Below are 18210 nucleotides of genomic sequence, written 5' to 3' on the forward strand. Positions count from 1 at the left end.
TTACTCAGCTCAGCACTCAGCCCAAGCATGGCCTCTTCCAGGGAGCCATCCATGAAGCTATACATGCAGCTGGTGCTCTTGTTGGATCCCCACAATGCTAAGACTGAATTTATCTGTCTGCTTCCTATTTGTCTCTACTTGCTTGAGTGTGAGCTTCCAGGCAGGCTTAGATCAACTACTTTTGTACACCCCCAGCTGTAGACCCCTCCTGTTCAGGGTAGGTGCTGAACGTGTCCACTTACTTGAGCAGGATATGCCGAGCAATTTCTTAAGAGAGTAGCCATTGAGTTTGCCTTGAGTCATGGTTAGGACTTTAAAAAAATTATTTTAAAACAAGTTGTGCATGCATATAATGTCAAATCCAAAGCAAACAAAAGAGCTTATAGTGAACATTAAAAGTAGGTCACCTCCCAACCACCCAGCTCTCCACCCCCAGAGGCCGCCATTGGTATTAGATTCTGTATATTTTATGCAGGCAAAAATTGTCTTTCTTTCCTGCTACACACACACACACACACACACACACACACACACACACACGCTTTTATTTTGCATAAATTTAAACCAACAGAAAAGTTGCAATAATAGTACAATAAACACCCTTTGCCTAGATTCACAAATGAACATTTTGTCACATTATACTAAATATTTTACAAGCATTATATCATGTAATGCTCACAACAACCAAACAATCATGCCAATAATATAGATGAGGTACCCAAGATAGCAGACAGGTAGAGGGACTTACCCAAGGCCATAGAGCTAGAGAGGAGTAGAGCTGGGCATTCTCCCTCAGGTTGCCCAGGACTTTGATTCACCTCCCTTCAGCTCCCTTTGGAAGAAAGTATTTTCGTACACTAAGTTGAAATCTACCTCCCTGGGATATTCACCAGATGATCAGTTGAAAAGTACACAGCTCTGGAAGTATTTGCTATTTCTCCTAGAACCTTACCATTCTCTCAGCAACAGCTGCTGTCCCCACCTCTAACTCACGCTTCAATGTCACCTTCTCTTTGTGGGCTGAGTTAGCTTAGCCCCCTGTTTAAATACTCCTGTGATCGACTTCTGACTGCCATCAGGATGATATTTGCATCCCTAAGCTTGGACTCCAAGGCCCTCAGTTATCTGGCCCTCATGAATCCTTTTAGCCTTATCTGTTCTGCTCCTTCCTCTACCTCTATCTGCAGCCACACTCAACCTCTCACCAACTACTCAAATTTCCCCACCTCCTTAAAGCCGACTATCTTTTCCCAAAGAGCACATTTCCCCCTTTCTGGGCTCCTGAATATTCTACATTTTTCTTCAGGTGGTCTTTTGTCCAGGAGACTGGACAGCGGAGGATTTGAGTGACAGCCCTGGTCCTCCTAGCCAAGCACCCTGCTCAAATTAAATCAGGTGTCTGAACCTTAATTTCCTCAAGCACATAATGAGAGAAAGAATGCCTAGCTTAGTGTCTAGAATAGAATCAGCCCTCACTAATTTCCCATAACAGAAATGACAGCTCTTAGAGCTATCTTCTCATAGTCGTCCCTTGAAACTCTACCTCTTATTTCTTAACTTCTCTGCACCTCAGTTTCCTCATATGTGAAATGAGGACTATAATGGCGAGGCTGCGAAACTTTAATGAGCTTATTTATATCAAGTACTTGAAACACCACGTGTCCCTTAATAATGCTGACTTTTACGATGGTGGGGGACGGGGCTGGCACATAGTAGATGTTAAATTAATCCACTCCACAGTGTCCAGATGCGAGCGGGAATACGAGGTTGCAAGTGAGAGGTTTACAGACAGCCCGCGCAGAGGTCGACTCCGCCCCTTCCTTTGCAGGCCTCCGCCCCAGCCCCAGCCCCTGCAGCTGTCAGGAGGACCAGGCTGGCCTCTGCGCCAGTCCACCAAACCTGAATGTCCCATCCCCACCTTCCTTAGCCTAGACAACTTACCTTACGCCCGGCCGCTCTTTGTCCCCGCCCCCAGTTTCCATTGGCCAAGTGGTTTCTTTGTTAGCTGGGGTGCGCCTCTGCCATTGGTCGACAGAGCCGCCGATCGCGTCGTGGGCGCGGCCCCACCCCGCGCGCGGCCCTTCTCCCACCCTCCTCCCGCGCGCCGCTGGGGCACTCGCCCTCCCGCCCCGCCCCGGGAGTGTATGAGGCGTTCTGCTACCATTTGCTGCGGCCGCGGGGCGCAGAGGGCACCGGCGGCAGGGACCAACTGCGGGGACCGGCAGTGACTCGGCGCCTAAGAGGCGGGCCCGAACGCGGGGAGCTAGCGGGCCCGGGAGGCCGCGTCCATGGGCCCGCGGCGGCCGTGCGGCGGCTGTGCGGGTGGGCGGCAGGAACCGTGCGTGTTCTGAGGGCCGGGGACGCGGGGCCCGGCGCTGAGGTGCCTGGGCGCGTCGTGCAGCGCCGTCGTACGAGGAAAGGCCCGGGCCGCATCCCAGCGCCTGCGAGGCCGCCCTCACCGCCGGGGACGCGCTCCGGCCTGTGTCTACGGCCCGGCTGTGAGGCGGCGGCCGGCCGGGGCATGCCGCGGCGCCCGCGCTGAGCCCGGCCTGAACCTCTCGAGCCCACCGTGCATGGTGCTGTCGCCCCGCCAGCCACTGTCCGTCGCGGAGCGCGCGCCGGGCCGGGGCTCTGGGCCTCGCCGCCGCCCTGCTGATCATGTCGGCAGCCAAGGAGAATCCGTGCAGGAAATTCCAGGCCAATATTTTCAACAAGAGTAAGTGTCAGAACTGTTTCAAGCCCCGCGAGTCGCATCTGCTCAACGACGAGGACTTGACGCAGGTGAGCGGGTTGGGTCAGGGGTCCCAGAGCTTCCTCGAATACAGAGACCCGGGCCCCGCTCAGCGCTGCTGCAGACCCTGGCGTCCTCATCGGGCTGGAAGTTCCCGTGCGCGCGGATGCCCCATTAGGTGTTGCAAGGAGTCGACCAAGATGGGCGAGCGTGCCTCACTTGGGGGCTCCGGCTTCCTCCCCCTAGTTCTGACGTCCGTGAGACCACAGTCTTGCTATGGGAAAGAGAGCGGACGTTGCTTGGTTCCCAAGGCAGGAGGGGGTGGAGGCATATCTGCAGATTGCTGGGAAAAATAAAAATGGAGCAGAAAAAAATGTGCGTGAGACCTGGGGGGTGAGGATAGAGGAGGGGGTGGAATTGTATTGATCGACTCGGGACAAAGGGAAAATTGTCAAGTATGCCGAAAAATAACATCCTTTCCCGTTCCCATAGCCCTGCCGTGTGATTCATGCTTTTGGGGTGACTCAATGCCTAGATTTTCTTAGTAGGAACAAAGCACTTGGGGATTGCTTGCCGCTTCACAGCAACCCCCTGTGGTCTGTCTTAGGACCGGACTTGGACTTGTCCATCCAGAGTGGTCAAGGAAGTAGGTAGGACTGGCTGGGTGGACTGTGGGCTTTCCTCTTGTCAGACTCAGCCTGCCCTTTATCGAAATAATTGTCACTGGAGAGAGGTGAGGGGTCCTGAAATCTGGGTAGGAAGGTCTTGTTCTTAAACCTAAACTGGAGGAGGACCTTTTGTTGATGAGAGAACTGGGGGCTCCTCTCCGCACCCTTCCCACATAGCATTGCAGTCCGTTGGTAATGAATGAGGAGACCTGTGGGTCCTGGGGAAAGTTGGTTCACTTCTCCCTGCCTTATCTGTCAAATGAAGGCTTTAGAATAGTTGAGTATCTCCCAAAAACCTGCATCAGAGTCACAGTCTTTAAAAACACAGAGTTCTGGGGCCCCATCCCTGGAGTGATTTAGGAGATGAGGGAATTTGTGTTGGTAACAGCTCCCTAAAAAATTGGACTACAGTCCCACTGGTACTTTGGGAACCTTGCAGTGGTTGCTCTCTGAGCTCCCAGTGTTCTTGGATTTTCTGGAACACTGGGAGGGCTTTGGGACATGCAGATTCCTTGGACTTCCTGACCAAGCCTTGTCTACATCCCCTTGGGACATGTCTGTGGCCCCTCCTTGCCCTCTTCCCCAGTCTCAGCCTTCTTCAGAGTTTTCTCTCAACCCTCTGAATGAGGCCAGGGGAGCTCCCTTCACATTCCGGTCCAGGGTGACATAGTTGTGGCCACTCCTTTTTCAGAAGAACCCCTTAGATGGAAAACATTACTTTGAAGCCTATCAGCTTGGCTGTTTTTAATGCTATTTAAGTGCTGACAGAGTTTGACTTGTTTACATGGCAGACAGGACAGTGGAGTGGCAGGACAGAGGTTATGGCCTGGGATATGGTACCTTCTTCTGAGATCAGGTTCCCCACAGCCAGGAAAGTCTCCTTCGAAATAAAACCAAAAGCTTAACCAAACACTCAAGGCTGCAAAGTCATAGATTGTTAGGTCAGAAGAGCCAGGTCAACTTGGGAAGGGTAGAATTCAGTTTCCTGGTAAGGTGTTCTAAGGTGTGGAGTGGGCTTTTTCGGGAAGATTCTCTTTTCTCTACTGGATGCCTTTTTCTGAGCAATTTATATGTTGATGAGGGTCTTAGACCAGTAGTCAGGAGACCCTGTTTCTAGTCTTGGCTGTCACTTTCAGCTATGTGATCTTGAATAAATATCTTTCTATATCATTTCATTTCCTTTTCTATAAATTGGGAGTAGGGATCCCTGGCTTGCTTCCCTCACTAGGATGTTGCAAAAAGCAAGAAATGATATCTTATTAAACCGTTCTTAAACCAGTGACTTCTATTTCTTTTAGGACATAATATACTTATTAGACTCATGGTCAATACTGAGCTAAATATCCATAGGGTATTTTATCTTTGCAAAGATAGGTTCTAAAAATCATAAAACCAGATATATTAATACACATATCAAAATTAGATTAAAAATGTAGGTCACGGCTCTCATTCAGTCTGTCTGGCATTAAGGACGTTACAAAGATACATAGAATACCAACAAGTATCCCAGCATTTACAGACGTATTGTCAGAAAGGTCTTTCTCTGATTTTAGCAAAGAGAAAGCATTCAAAATTTATTCTTTATACTACTGACATGATTTAACTTTGGTACATTATTACTGTTTCTCCTACTATATAGTAAGTTCTAGTTTTCTCAAGGCCTTTTTCCAACTTTTATGGAAGTCAAATATATTTCCAACCTTCAAATAAAAATGCTATCTTCATATGTACCAGGTTGGTATATTCACATATATATATTTTACAATTTTGGGCTAAGCAAAGATGTGCATTTAGAGCTATATTAACATTATTAACGCAAAAAGACAATCCAACGTAATATCAAGAGAAATTGTGACCTTCCATGCAGTGTTTGATATAGAAAACTGATTTTGACATATTTTATTCAATATGGCCACACATAGTCCAAGAACATTCAAATAATAAACCAAAATGAAACATGTTAAAAGACTGATCTTCAGACATTATAGCCAGTGATGCCACGCTTGTCTGTGATCTGTCAACATAAAACCACATCCATTTCTCAGTGTCCACCAAATCATTTAGCAAAGCTTCTTTAACTGTGAGCTGTTTGAAACTACCAGTTCGATCACTATGGTATATTTTTTTCAAGCTCTGAATAGCAACTGTAGGGATCTCAGCAGGCATTGGAGGAACCAGCTCAACCTTGGCATAGTGCCAAAATGTGGCCACTGGGCTTGGAGTAAGTCTCGACAGTGTTTACTACCAAGTCTGGGGGCTTCTCTGCAAGGTTATGGACAAATTGGGCTGTGTTTCTAAGATGGATAGTCTATGGCCTCGAACCTAAACTTTTTTCTTACAACTTAAAAAAAACAAACAGAAACCATCTCTCTAGAATAGTAAACTTGGATTTAGGAAGTTCCTGAACTTGGCAAGGGTTGTTCTGAGAGTATCCTGGTTATTCCAGGCAACTGCCAAAATTGGTAGATTGGGTACTTACACTTCATAGGGCTTGTTTTCTGGTTCTTAAGCTTAGATAAACTAGAATGGGATGTGCATATTTGAGCTGAATCTGTTAAAATTTTTATTTAAAATCCTGTTGATTATTAATTTGATTCAAAGGGGTGGGGTCACAAGTTTAAAGCACTTTTCTCTTTCACTGTATTGATATTTGAATTGTGGGTTTTGAAACAGGCCTGAGTCCTCTAGGGCACAACTGGAATGGTAGTTTCTGAAATAATGAGCGGGGCTATTTGTGCTGGGAGAGATTAGGCCAGTTTTCTACCTCCTGGGATCTTTCAGGAAGAAACTGCTCTTGAAATGAGGAGGGAAGGTCAGGGCTGTTGCCAACAGCCTTAGCTGCTGCTCTCTGCATCCGGCCCTCCCCCAGGCTCTTACTCTCATCCTCCCGGCTCCTTTAGAAAACCTCAGCTGATCGTTCCCATCAGTCTACCCCAAGTCCCTGTTTCCTGCTGCCCTTCCCCCACCCTGAGTTTATTTTAGATTATCAAGGCTGGAAGATAGATCAGAGATTATTGAGGCAACCACCTCTTTAAGAGGTGAGGACACTGAGACCGGGGAAGCAGTGAGACTGGCTTTTGCTCTGGGATGTTATAGTTCTGGGAGCAGGCAATAATTTCTCTGAGCTTCCTGATTTGAGCTGCTTTCCTCAGCTGTGGACTTTGTTTTTGCCCCTAGAGAGATACAGAAACCTCTTGAAGGGACTGCATTGTAGCATCAGACCTGGAAGGGACCGAAGATCCCTTCTCAAGGGTAAACTACTTTTACTCATGAGAAGACTGAACCCCAGAGAAGGGAGAGCTTGCCCATTGCAGGGACACAGAATTCTTCATCCACTATTCTTTCCCCTACTCATATTAAGAGTCTACAGTGGCCATTCCATAAACACACAGTGAGGAGAATAATGTCAAGAATGATTATGTTGCAGAAGGTGCCTTGGAGGGCAGGCTTTGGGTATCCCATCAGGGACCTTGAGTTTGTTGGCTCAAAGCAGAGGAGTTCTTTACTCTCTCCTCACCACTGGAATTCAGAGTGATTCAGTATAAGAAAAAGCAACAGTCCTTTATCATGACCACCCTCCAGTGCCAGCCCCTGTTCACAGGGTGGCGTTCAATTCTACCATGCATTTCTCTACATAATATGAACTTAAATACACAGTTAAAACCTTTTTTAACCTAAACTGTATGTATATATTTGCTCTGCAACATGGTTTTTTTTTCTGGTTAGTAGCACATCTTACAGCTCTTTTCATGGAATTACACAATATGTACCAAAATCGTTGTGTATACTGTACCATCAGGGACGAACCATAGTTTAACCATTCCCTTATTGATGGACAGCAAGGTTACTTTTGGGTTTTACCGTTATAAACAGTGAATGCTTCAGTGTACAGCTTTCTTAATGCTTTAAGATGTATGTGTGCCTACATGAATGCAAGTATTGCTTTGGGGCAAATACCTAAAAAGAACGACTAGGTTGGCATCAAGCACGCACATTTTTTTACTGGTATCACCAAATTGTCTTCCTAAAATGACTATCATATTATTTTCAGGATTGGATATTGTCAAATGATTTAATTCTTTAATAATTTCCATAATTACCTGTGAGGTTAAGCCTCTATTTATAATATTTATTGAATGTTCTATTTCTTTTGTGAATTGTCTGTTTGCTCACTTTTTTATCCACACACCCCCGCCTTATTTATTTGTAGGGACTTTCTCTGTACACTCTAGGTCAGGGGGGTTCCACAAACCTTTTTTTTATAAAAGGCCAGGTAGTAAATATTTTGGCCTCGTACACCCCTATGATATTTGTGGCAACTATGCAACTTTGCTGTTATAGTGCAAAAGCTGCTGTGCAAAGCTGCTGTAGACAGTACATAAACTAATGGAAAATGACTATTTCCAATAAAACTTTATAAAGGCAGGTAGCTGGCAGTATTTGGCCTGTGGCCATAGTTTGCCAACTCCTGCTCTAGATATTAATCTGACACCTGTCATTATTGCAGGTGTTTTCTCTCAAGGTGTCACTTGTTTTTTAATTTAATGTAAGGACATTTATGATAAGGTGGTTTTAAATATGAACAATTAAATCTTCATGTTTTCCTTTATACTTTGTAGTTTTAATATCATGCTTACGAAGGTCTTCTTTCCAAGATTATAAAATAGTCTCTAATATTTTCTTAGTTCTTTTATACTTATTTTTATGCTTAGCTTCTTAATCCATCAGATCGTATTTTAGGAATATAATCTGGCTGAAGGTAGAAGCTCTAATAGAGGCACTTGAAGTACTCCAGATAAATTATAGTAAAGGTCTTCTCCAGGTCAGTGCTGGCCAGGAGGGAAGGTGTTGTCAGGCATTAGGGACAGCATATTGGCATTTGGTCAGAGATGGGGGTTTGGTAAGAGGTGAGGAAACCTGGGTGGATAAAACTAATACATTAAGAATAACAGATTTGGAGTCGATATAGGGGGTGAGGAAGAGTCAAAAATAATATGGTAAGATTGACATTGTGGAGCTGGAGGTCCATTTTGGCCCATAGGTGAATCACCTACTGAGGGAGTTGGTGGTCAGAGCTGGAGAACAGGTGGGGGCCAGGGTAGGATTTCTGAAGTTGCAGGAGTGAATGCAGTTACTCAGGAGGCTGTATAGAGTAAAATGAGAACAGGGGGAGTAGAAGCAGGTGGGAGGTGAATTGAAGTGGTTGGTGGTTAGTGGGAGCAGCAGGTCTGGAACCCAGGATTCTTGGCTTCTAGGCCCTCTTCCCAGCTTCAGTGTGGGTTTCCAGGAATCCGGATGGGTATTGACCTAATGTTGTGTCTCGTTCTCCTGCTGACTTGTGTAACTTTAGGCATTGCCTTTTGTTACTGCATCTGGACTTGAGTTCTAGTCCCTGGTCTACTGCTGTTTTGCTGTGGGAGTTTAGCTGGTTGTTTTCCTTCTCAGGCCTCAATTTTCCCAGGTGGGGGATGAGGAGTTTGGTCTCGATCTCTCCAGGGTTCTTCTAGTCCTCCCCATCTCCTCTCAGACCTCCTGGTATAATTCTGTACCCCACTGTCCACATACCCCACTGCCAGGGCTGCTGGGGTCTTGGTAGGAATCCCAGACATAAAGTTGGATAGGCCAGGACTTGGTCTCTACGAATTATTACATTGACTTTCCTTTTATGCATATGACAGTCTTAGATTCCAAGATATAGAACTTCTTTATTTGGTTTAACATTTATCTCAAAGCAATGGGGAGATTTCATGCGCACCCTCTTTAGAAGATTTATAATTTATGCTTAGATTGGTAGATTATTTGGCAGGGAGTATGTCAAAAATCCCAGACCTTGCAAGTGGCCAAGAAGCATGTGAAAAGATGTTCGACATCATTAGTCATTAGGGAAATGAATCTCATTTCTCATCACCAGGATGATTATAATTTAAAAAAGAGAAAATAATAAGTGTTGGTGAGGATGTGGCAAAATTAGAACCCTCTTGCATTGCTCATGGGAATATAAAATAGTGCAGGTATTATGAAAAATAGTTTGTCAGGTCCTCAAAAGAATTACTGTATGACCCACTAATTCCACTTCTAGCATATACCCAAAAGAATTGAAAGCAGGTATTCAAACAAATACTTTTATGCATATGATCATAATAACATTACTAATAGCCAAAAGATAACAATAATCCAAGTGTCTATCAATGGATGAATGCATAAACAAATTGTGGTACATCCATACACTGGAATATTATTCAGTTATAAAAAGGAATGAAATATTGAGACATGCTGCAATACGATAGAACCTCAAAAACATGTTAAGTGAAAGAATTGTACACAAGGTCACATATTGTTTGGTTCTGTTTATATGAAATGTCCAGTATAAGTAAATTCATGGAAACAGAAAGCAATCAGTGGATGTCAGGATTCTGGAGGAGAGTGGAACTAGGAGTGCCTTTTAATGGAATCAGGTTTCTATTTCAGAGGTGATGAAATGTTCTAGAACTAGCGATCCTGATTGCATAACATTGCGAATGTACTAAATGCCGCTGAATTGTTTATTTGAAAATGGTTGATTTTGTTATGTGAATTTTACCTCAATTAAAAAAAAAATGTGCAAGAATCATTCATTCTCTCTACCTCTCTCTCTCCCCCCCCCCCACACACACAAATAAATCCCAAACTTGCCCTCTGTTCCTTGTGGCATTTGGACTGAATATCTGATTGTTTCTAGAGCCTATATCAGGGATTGGCTTTTTTTCTTTTTTTAAAGTGCTAAATAGTAAATACTCTAGGCTTTGGAGGCCAACAGGCTAAATCAGGGAGTTTATATAGGTTCTTATATAACCATTTAGAAATGTAAAAGCCATTCTTGGTTTTGGGCCTTAAAAAATAGCCAGTGGGCTAGATTTGGCCTACCAGGCATAGTTTGCCAGCCCCTGGGTTAGACCAGCCCTGTTTAACAGAACTGTAATGTAAGCCACATATGTTGTTTAAAAATTTCTAGTTGCCACATTTAAAGATTAAAAAGAAACAGGTAAAGTTAATTTTAACTGTATTTTACTTAACCTAACATATCCAAAATATTTTCATTTCAATATGTAAAGAAGTTATGTGCAGTTTTACCTTTGCAGCACCTATTAGTTCAGACTAGCTACTTTCCAGGGGCTCCATATCCATGTGTGGCTAATGCCTACTATGTTAGCTGGAGGAGGGTAGGGTGCAGCTCTGGCTGCAGCAGCCCAGGCCACAGCTGGGCCCTTGAGACCCTAGTACAGGGTAGGAAGGATGTACTTCCAGGTTTTTCTCTATGGGGGTATCACGTAGACAGCCTGCATTAGGAAGATTCCTGGAACGCTGGCGCTCTCGGTACCCCTGTTTGTGTGGTGTTTTTTTTTGCCAACTTTTAGGTGAATGTTACATCTTCGTTGGTGATACTTTTTAGTGTGGTTGAGAGCTTTTGGGCTCTGATGCTTATACCCTGTCCAGGGGCAGAAGGGAGAAGAGTGCTGGCCAGGGCTAGGCTGTCCTGTCCTGTGAGGAATAAGAGCTTAAGGGATAGGCTGGCATACCCCTTTAGGCTCATTGCTGGACATGGTGACTGCATTTTGACACTGCCCTTTGTCTTTGCCGAGTGTTTTGCAGCTGTATCCTAGCTGCTTTTTTCCTTGTGTTCTAGCCTGCTACTTGACCTTTCTCTCTAAATTCTTTTTCCCTGCTACACAGAAGGACTACAATGGAAGACCTGTGTTCTATTCTTGGCACAAACTGTGCAGGGTGACCCAGGAAGGTCACTTACGTTCTATGCGCCTTGGTTTCCCGCCCATAAAGCGGGTGACCATATTCTATTTACAGGGAGTGGTGTGCTAATGGAATGGGGGGAGGGTGCAGGCCAGGCCTGAGTAGGTTACTGAACCCCCTTTATGGTAATATTCCAGGAAGCATGCTGAGGACCTCTCCTGTGGGAAATAGCCTTTGTTTAGGCTATTCCCAGATTACTAGGACCCTGATGCTATTTAGCTACAATAAAGAAATTTGACTTAGAATGTTTATCTTTAAATTGTTCCCAAGCTGTCATTTAGTTTTGAAAGAGAGAGGAGAATATTGCAATCAGGAAAAAGAGACATAGGGAAGTAAATTCTACTGTGACATCTTTGTGCTGTGAGGGAGAAAGGGTGGGGAACAGTGTGAAGATCACTGGATGCTAATTTGGAAGCATTCAACCTGAGAAAACAGGCTTTTATTTTATCCTCGGAAACTCACTATCCAATTCTTACTTTCCCATCTGAAATGATATAGTTGGACCAGGTCAGTGATTTTCAAACTTTCATAAAATCTTGGAGCCTTTTACTGACAGGAATATCATATGAAAATGCCATGTATGAAACAGAAAAAGCGACACAGTTCTTGGTGACGTGGGATTGGAGCCTGGATCTTGGCCTCTTGGTCACTTCTCTTTCCCACCCCTGGGGCCTCTGGTCACCTCCCTAGATTTTGTGGTTGTTCCAGTTTTAGCAGTTGTGGTTTGTGTGAAATCATCCAAGGTGGTTTCACAGCTGCCCTGGGGTGGAACCCCGGAATGCCCAGCCTCACTGCTCCTATCATATTATCACTTCTTTGGGGGACAAGAGAAGCAGTGAGTTGATTGCTGGCATTTTGTCTCTGTAGACGGGAACTGGAATCTTCCAAACCACTAACTGGTTTTCTCAGTCACGGTCACCCTAGTTCTCATGAAACCACAGCCTGGTTTTTGCCTCGAGTTTGCAACCTTTTACCTTCTTCCTCCCCTTAAGCGCAGATTGGCATTTGCATGTTGTGCTGGATGGTGGCCTACCCTCATCTTTGGGGCAGCTTGCAGTGAGAGTGAGTAGATGGGCCTATCAAACTCTCCTCAGCCTCCACTGCACTGAATCAAATGTTATATATCATGGTCTCATTACTTCCTGGGCAGCTGGGGAGGAGAACAGGGCTGGTAGCAGCATGGCCACTGTTGGAGGAGGGAATGTGGAGTTTTAGAGAGGTTTGGTGGCTTGCCCAAGGTCACCGAGCTCTCTAGCAATGCACTGTGATACTGAACTCTGTTCAACAAGGCTTCCATGCAAGTCTTCCTGAGGCCAGGAGGCCACTTTGGCTTATAAACTTAGTACTGTTTCTGTAGGAGGCTGGGGTTTTGCAAAATAAATCAAAGCTGTTTAATGAACTTCTAATTCCTAGCCATGGGAGGAAGGGCCTGCAGGGCCTGGGTGATCCCTCTCCGTTAAGCAGATGGAGAGATTGCCTCCAATTTGCAAATGGAGCCGGTGAGGCCCAGAGAGATTCAATAACCTGCCTAGGTCACAGGAAGGCCAGCGTGGGTTTTTCCGAAGTCCTGTTTGGCCTCCCTGTCTGATAACAGGTATTAACCTTGGATATCAAAAACAGGGCCTTACTCTGACTTGGATTCCTTAGTGTGTAGGAGTACATGTGGGGAGGGCAGCAGTGCAGGACATTTTGCAGGTCCTTGTGCAGGTCCTAAAATCTTTTCAGCCTCAGGATATCCCGCATCTTCCAGACAGGCTGCTGGCCTATGGTGATGACCAAATCTTTGACATAGCCCTGAATAGGAAGCATTGTTTCCCCCTGAAGAGGAATTCAGAATCAGGAAATATTTATGTCCTTGATCTCTGTAGGGGCACAGGTTTTAACAAGCAGACCAGCAAGGTTCCACAGTGCACCTTCCGACCTGGCCTTTTACCTCCTAGTCTAGCCCGTAGCTAAAGGAGCCAGGAGCAGGAGGAAGTGGTTGCTGGGAATCGCAGTTGAACTAGAGAAAAAACATGTAACTCCTGGGTCTCTGGGTGCCACACCTAGGGCCTTGCTGCTTAGGCTGGTGAGCAGCCTAGGTGCAGGGAGCCTCAGGCTCAGTGGGGTTGTAGTATTCATTTGTCTTCCACTTGGGGACCTGCTCTGACCTAGAAATGTGACACAGTCCATTTTTTTTTTTTCATCTAAATATGCTCAGTTAAGAGATTGAAATAATGGCGGGTGGGGGGGGGAAGGGGGGAACTTTCAGCTCAGATTTGAGTTTACATCCTGGCTCAATTTTAATGCTGATTGAGCAGTTTATTCAGAATTTAAGTGTCCTTGTCCCTCTTCTGAAAACTGCCTTTGGGTGCCTATGAGGATAGTGGAAGGTGTAAGAAATAGCAAGTGTCAATTTCGTAAATAAATGTTTGGTATATATTAGGTGCTCAGTAAATGGGGTTCATTTTGTAAGCACTGACTCAAAGAGGGCACCTGCCTCTGTGATTCTGTGGGACTAGTGACCCTCAGACTCTGTTCCTTTCTACCCCCACGGCCACAGAACAAAGCCCAGGCTGCCTCCTTTCCACTGAACAGCTTCGCACCACCCAGCAACTTCCTTCAGTTAGCCCTAGGGATTGGAAGGGCCATAGTCATTTTGCTTGTTTGGGTTTGATTTTCAGCCATGTTTAAATATAAAGATTGAACTGATTTCAAGAATTTTTAATGGGCAGAAAGTGAAGAGGCCAAGTACCGGACAATATTAGAGAGCATGGGCAGTTCCAGGGTACTGTGGCCAGCAGCCAATGCAGCAGCTTGAGCCCCTGCCAAGCCCAGGGAAGTACACAGTGCAGGTTTCATGAGTGGCAGCAGCAGATCCCAATTTCAGAAGTCATTGCAAGAAAGTGTCTGAGTCATCGCCATCAGTGAGGTGGGGGCACTAAGAGGAACTTAATTCCACTGGTGTCCCTCAGAGCAGTTGTCTGGGAATCAAAGTCCTTGTACCCTGTGGCCGGAGTGAAGTAGCCAGAGGAGGGTAGAAAGCAGCCAGGTCTAGTCCCAAATTGATGAGCAAAAAATCTGGTGAGAGCATGTCCTGGTCCTTTGGTTACCAGCATTGATTCAGCCGGCAGATGGATCCTTCCGGCCTTCTTCCTTTCTGCATTCATAGCCTTTGCAAGTCACACATTCTTCCAGGGAGTAGAGCCTTCTGCCTACGGGACCCTTCTGTAGGGTCTTAACAAGTAGAAGTGGCTCCTTGCAAAAGCTGCATAGAACTAGCTCTTCTGACAGGCAAAGAACCCTGACTCTCAGTCCCTACATCCCCCTTCCCACCTATAAACCCTGTGAGCTTAGGGATTCTCTTCTTTGGGGGAGCTGGGCCAGCTAGCATGGCCATGCAGCCTTCTATGGTGCAGAGGTTTTCTTATACTAAATCAAAGAAGCAATTGATATGCTTTGGGATTATTTATTGTGGTGGCGGTGGTGGCATTCATAACAAACAGTAATTGCAGTGTGCCGGGCCACTATTAACTCATTTTTATTCACAGCAGCCTTATGAAATAGATAAGAACCGAGAGAGAAAGAGATTGTATAACTTGCCCAAGGGTGATGCAGTAAATGGTAGAGCTGGACACAAACCCAGATGGTCAGACTCACAGGCTCCTCGTTGCACTGTTTCTCACACTAACCAGAGTGGGGTCAGGTGGCCCTTCTGGATGCTAGATCTCTGGCTGTGTGTGGCCCTTGGTCCCTCATGTCTAGGGCCATGGTCAATCCTGCTGGAAGCGCGTGTATGTGCTGGGAAGGGTGTGGTTGGAGGATGAGGCTCTGGCTGAATTTATTTAGATTTTCTGTCTTTTTTTCCCCCTCTTTCCATTGCACTCTCCTGTCCTACCTGTTTTATTGTTTTTGTTTTTGTTTTAATGGGAAGCACTGCCTTTTGAGGGAGAGGACGTGACTCTTTCCGTCAGAGCTGTTGCCTCAGAAATTTGTCCCCATGCATTCTTTAGCATTCCTCTCTTTGCCACAAATAGCATCATATTCCAAAAATCCCACAACCATGGGCCACTTGTCCAGACCAAACAGGGAAAAGTCTTTTTAAAATGTCACTTTCCCCCTTTCCCTCCAGCTGTTGCAGTCCGGTAAGGAGCCCTGAGCATGGGCTGGGCTTGCAGGGCATGTGTGCAGGCAGAGGGTTGAGCAGGCAGATGAGTTGGGGAGCAGGAGAGGAGAATGAAGAGAGGGCCATCAGCCTCATGCCTTTGCCCTATCTGTGCTTGGGATCTAGGAACCTCTGTGTGTGGATTTGTTTGTTTGTTTGTTTTTTTGTTTAGGTGAAATTCACGTAACATAAAATTAACCATTTTAAAGTATGCAATTCAGTTGCATTTAGCACATTTCCAGTGTTGTGCAAATACTACCACTCTGTAGTTTAAAACATTTTCATCACTCAAAAAAACACCCAGTAACTATTAAGTGGTTATTACCCACTCCCCACTCCCAGTCTTCAGCAACCACCAGTCTGCTTTCTATTCCTATGGATTTACTTATTCCAAAACGGAACATAGAATATGTAACCTTTTGTCTGGCGTCTTGCACAGAATGTTTTCAGAGTGTAGTCATGTGGTAGCATGCATGAATCAGTATTTCATTGCTTTTTTTATAGCCGAATAATATTGATGGCTATTTGGGCTATTTTTCTACCTTTTGGGTATTGTGAATAGTGGTGCTAAGAACATGTTTTTTTTTTTTTTGAGCACCTACTGTCAGTTCTGGGTAAGAGACCAAAGGTAGAATTGTTGGGTCCTGTGGTAATTCTGTTAATGTGCTGTGTTTTGAATCAGTGATTCAAGCCAGATGTGAGCACTGCAGACTGTTGGGTGAGAGGACAGTAGAGGTAAAACCGCAAGAGGTGGCAGAACCGGTACGATGCTGGGCAAAGCCCAGTACTCCTCATATGGAGGAATCCAAAATGGAGAACTGGGGGCTCAGGGTAGCCCTCATGCTGCAAGCACTTGTGTACAGCTCTGAGGTGATGGCAGAGGGGGGCAGTAGCTGTTTGCAGGGGTAGCAGAGCCACTTTGAGCTTTATTCCTTCCTTCTTTTTGTCTAACTCGAAGATCAGCTGAGCTGCCAAGAAGGAGCTGAGTTGGGGCTTTAATATTTTGGGGAGGAGCATGGGACTTGGAGGCCAGACAATGTAGGGAAACACTGGTACGCTCCAGAGTTGTGAGGTGCATAGAGAGCTGCTGGTGAGAGGGCCATGGTGCTTGATATTGGGCCTCCAAAGGATCCTGGGGTTGGGTAGTGGGAAAAGACCTTATCTTGACCATTTGCCACTCTATTATTAGTTTTCAAACTTTATTTCTTTAGCTGTAAAACAAGGAGCCCCTTGAAACAGAATGTGGAGCTCACATATGTGAATGCTGGGAGGAGGAATGGTGCCATCTTGAGACCATCTCATCCCAGACCCCTGCTCTAACACAGACTCTACAGTGCCCTGTGAAGCATAACCTTTGGTGTCTACACTGTTTGAAAACCACTGATTTACTCTAACCCTTACATTAATATTTTTTGATATAATGAAATTTTATGCATACGAAAGAGCATAAGTAGCATGTACAATATATGTACAGTATTCCTGAGGAACACTGAAGATACTTGATGTTTCCAGTGTTTCAGCCTCTCTTGGTGACTGGGATCCAGGAAGCAGGTGTTGCCTTTGTAGAGTTCAGGCCCCTCTGGCCCTCCTTTTCATGGCAGAGGTTTGCCTCGCTGAAGGGAAGGTTTCTCTGACCAGCTGTGTGGAGGAATCTCTTCATTTCTAGATTGACAGTAATGCAGCTGCTGGGAGCAACTCTGGTGTGAGAGCAGCTTTTTAAGGTAATGCTGTTGAGAAGAAAAGACTCTGAGTAGAAACCTGGAGATGGACCTGAAGTCTTATTTGTGTTTGGACTGACAGCCAGAGAAGTGTAATCAGTAATCAGGTTGGGGTAACACTGCAAGCAGAGCACTGGGAGAAGCAGGGGTGTTGTGGGGGCAGGACAGGCCAGCTATAATCTGAGGACATGCTACTGTGGGGGTGCTGCGGTGGTTGGCGAGGTCAGTAGGTCTCAAGCGTTTTCTTCTGAAGACCCTTTTATGCTCTTGATTATTGAGGCCCTCAAAGGGCTTTGTTTATGTGCATTACATTCATGATATTTACTGTATTAAAAATTAAAACTGAGAAATTAAAAATATTTCTTAATTTATTGAAAAATAAACCTGTTACATGTTCACATAAATATTCTGAAAAATAACTTTTCAAAAACAAACAAACAAAATTGCTGAGAAGAGCCATATTATTTTACCTTGTTTTACAAATCTCTGTAACATCTGTCATAATGAAAGACAGCTGGATTCTCATATCTTCTGCATTTGATCTGTTGTGTTACCATGTCATGTAGCCTCTGGAAAACACTACTATACATTAGTGAAAGAGTGAGAGTAAAAATGGCAAATGATGATTTAGTATTTTTATAAAAATTGTTTTGGTTCATGGACCCCCAAAAGAGTCTCAGGGACTGCCACACTTTGAGAATCATGAGTCTCCGTCAAGTTGGGCCATTTACATGAAGGCCCCAGAATGCCATCATGGAAGCAGCAGTGAGGACACCTATCATTATGGAGCTGATTTGGGTGCAGAATCTGTGCAGACACCCGAGGCAGCCTGAGGAGTAAGGCATCAGATATGGGATGAACAGAATGACGAAGAAGCCACCAGTAGACACCGGTGGATGACTCCCTGCTTTCTTTGGCAGCCAGCACCCCAGGGACTGACTGGCTCACCCTTACTTCCTGCTGCCAAGGGCTCTCTGAGGAATAGTAAAGTGCTTGTAAGGTATACAGCATGTGGTAGGGACTCCATGTGAAAACAATGGAGTAACTTTTATTCTCCTTACAGCACAGATAAGAGTGAGACTTGGGAAAGGAAGTCGCTTTGCTTTTATGCTTCACCACTGTACTCTGTAGCTCTTGGAGGGGTCAGAGATGACAGTAATTTTT

The 18210-nt window shown here is 45.2% G+C and overlaps 1 protein-coding gene and 1 pseudogene across 11 annotated transcripts in view; one reads left to right on the forward strand and one right to left on the reverse strand.

Moving 5' to 3' along the window:
* Positions 1-2100: 2100 nt before the first annotated feature.
* LOC107506746 (myosin phosphatase Rho interacting protein) overlaps positions 2101-18210 on the forward strand; it is a 146379-nt gene continuing 130269 nt past the window's right edge. For 8 of the 11 annotated variants that reach the window (XM_016137571.2, XM_036222459.1, XM_036222458.1 and 5 more), the window contains exon 1: positions 2102-2781. In XM_016137571.2, the coding sequence (XP_015993057.2) occupies positions 2659-2781 (123 nt within the window). In that variant the 5' untranslated portion in view covers positions 2102-2658. Of the gene's footprint in view, positions 2782-18210 lie in introns of all 11 variants that reach the window. The other 3 variants (XM_016137586.2, XM_016137585.2, XM_036222462.1) reach the window with 2 other exon arrangements.
* LOC107506731 lies at positions 5375-5885 on the reverse strand (annotated as a pseudogene).

Source organism: Rousettus aegyptiacus, unplaced genomic scaffold (assembly GCF_014176215.1).
Source record: "Rousettus aegyptiacus isolate mRouAeg1 unplaced genomic scaffold, mRouAeg1.p scaffold_m13_p_6, whole genome shotgun sequence".
Classification (NCBI taxonomy): Eukaryota; Metazoa; Chordata; class Mammalia; order Chiroptera; family Pteropodidae; genus Rousettus; species Rousettus aegyptiacus.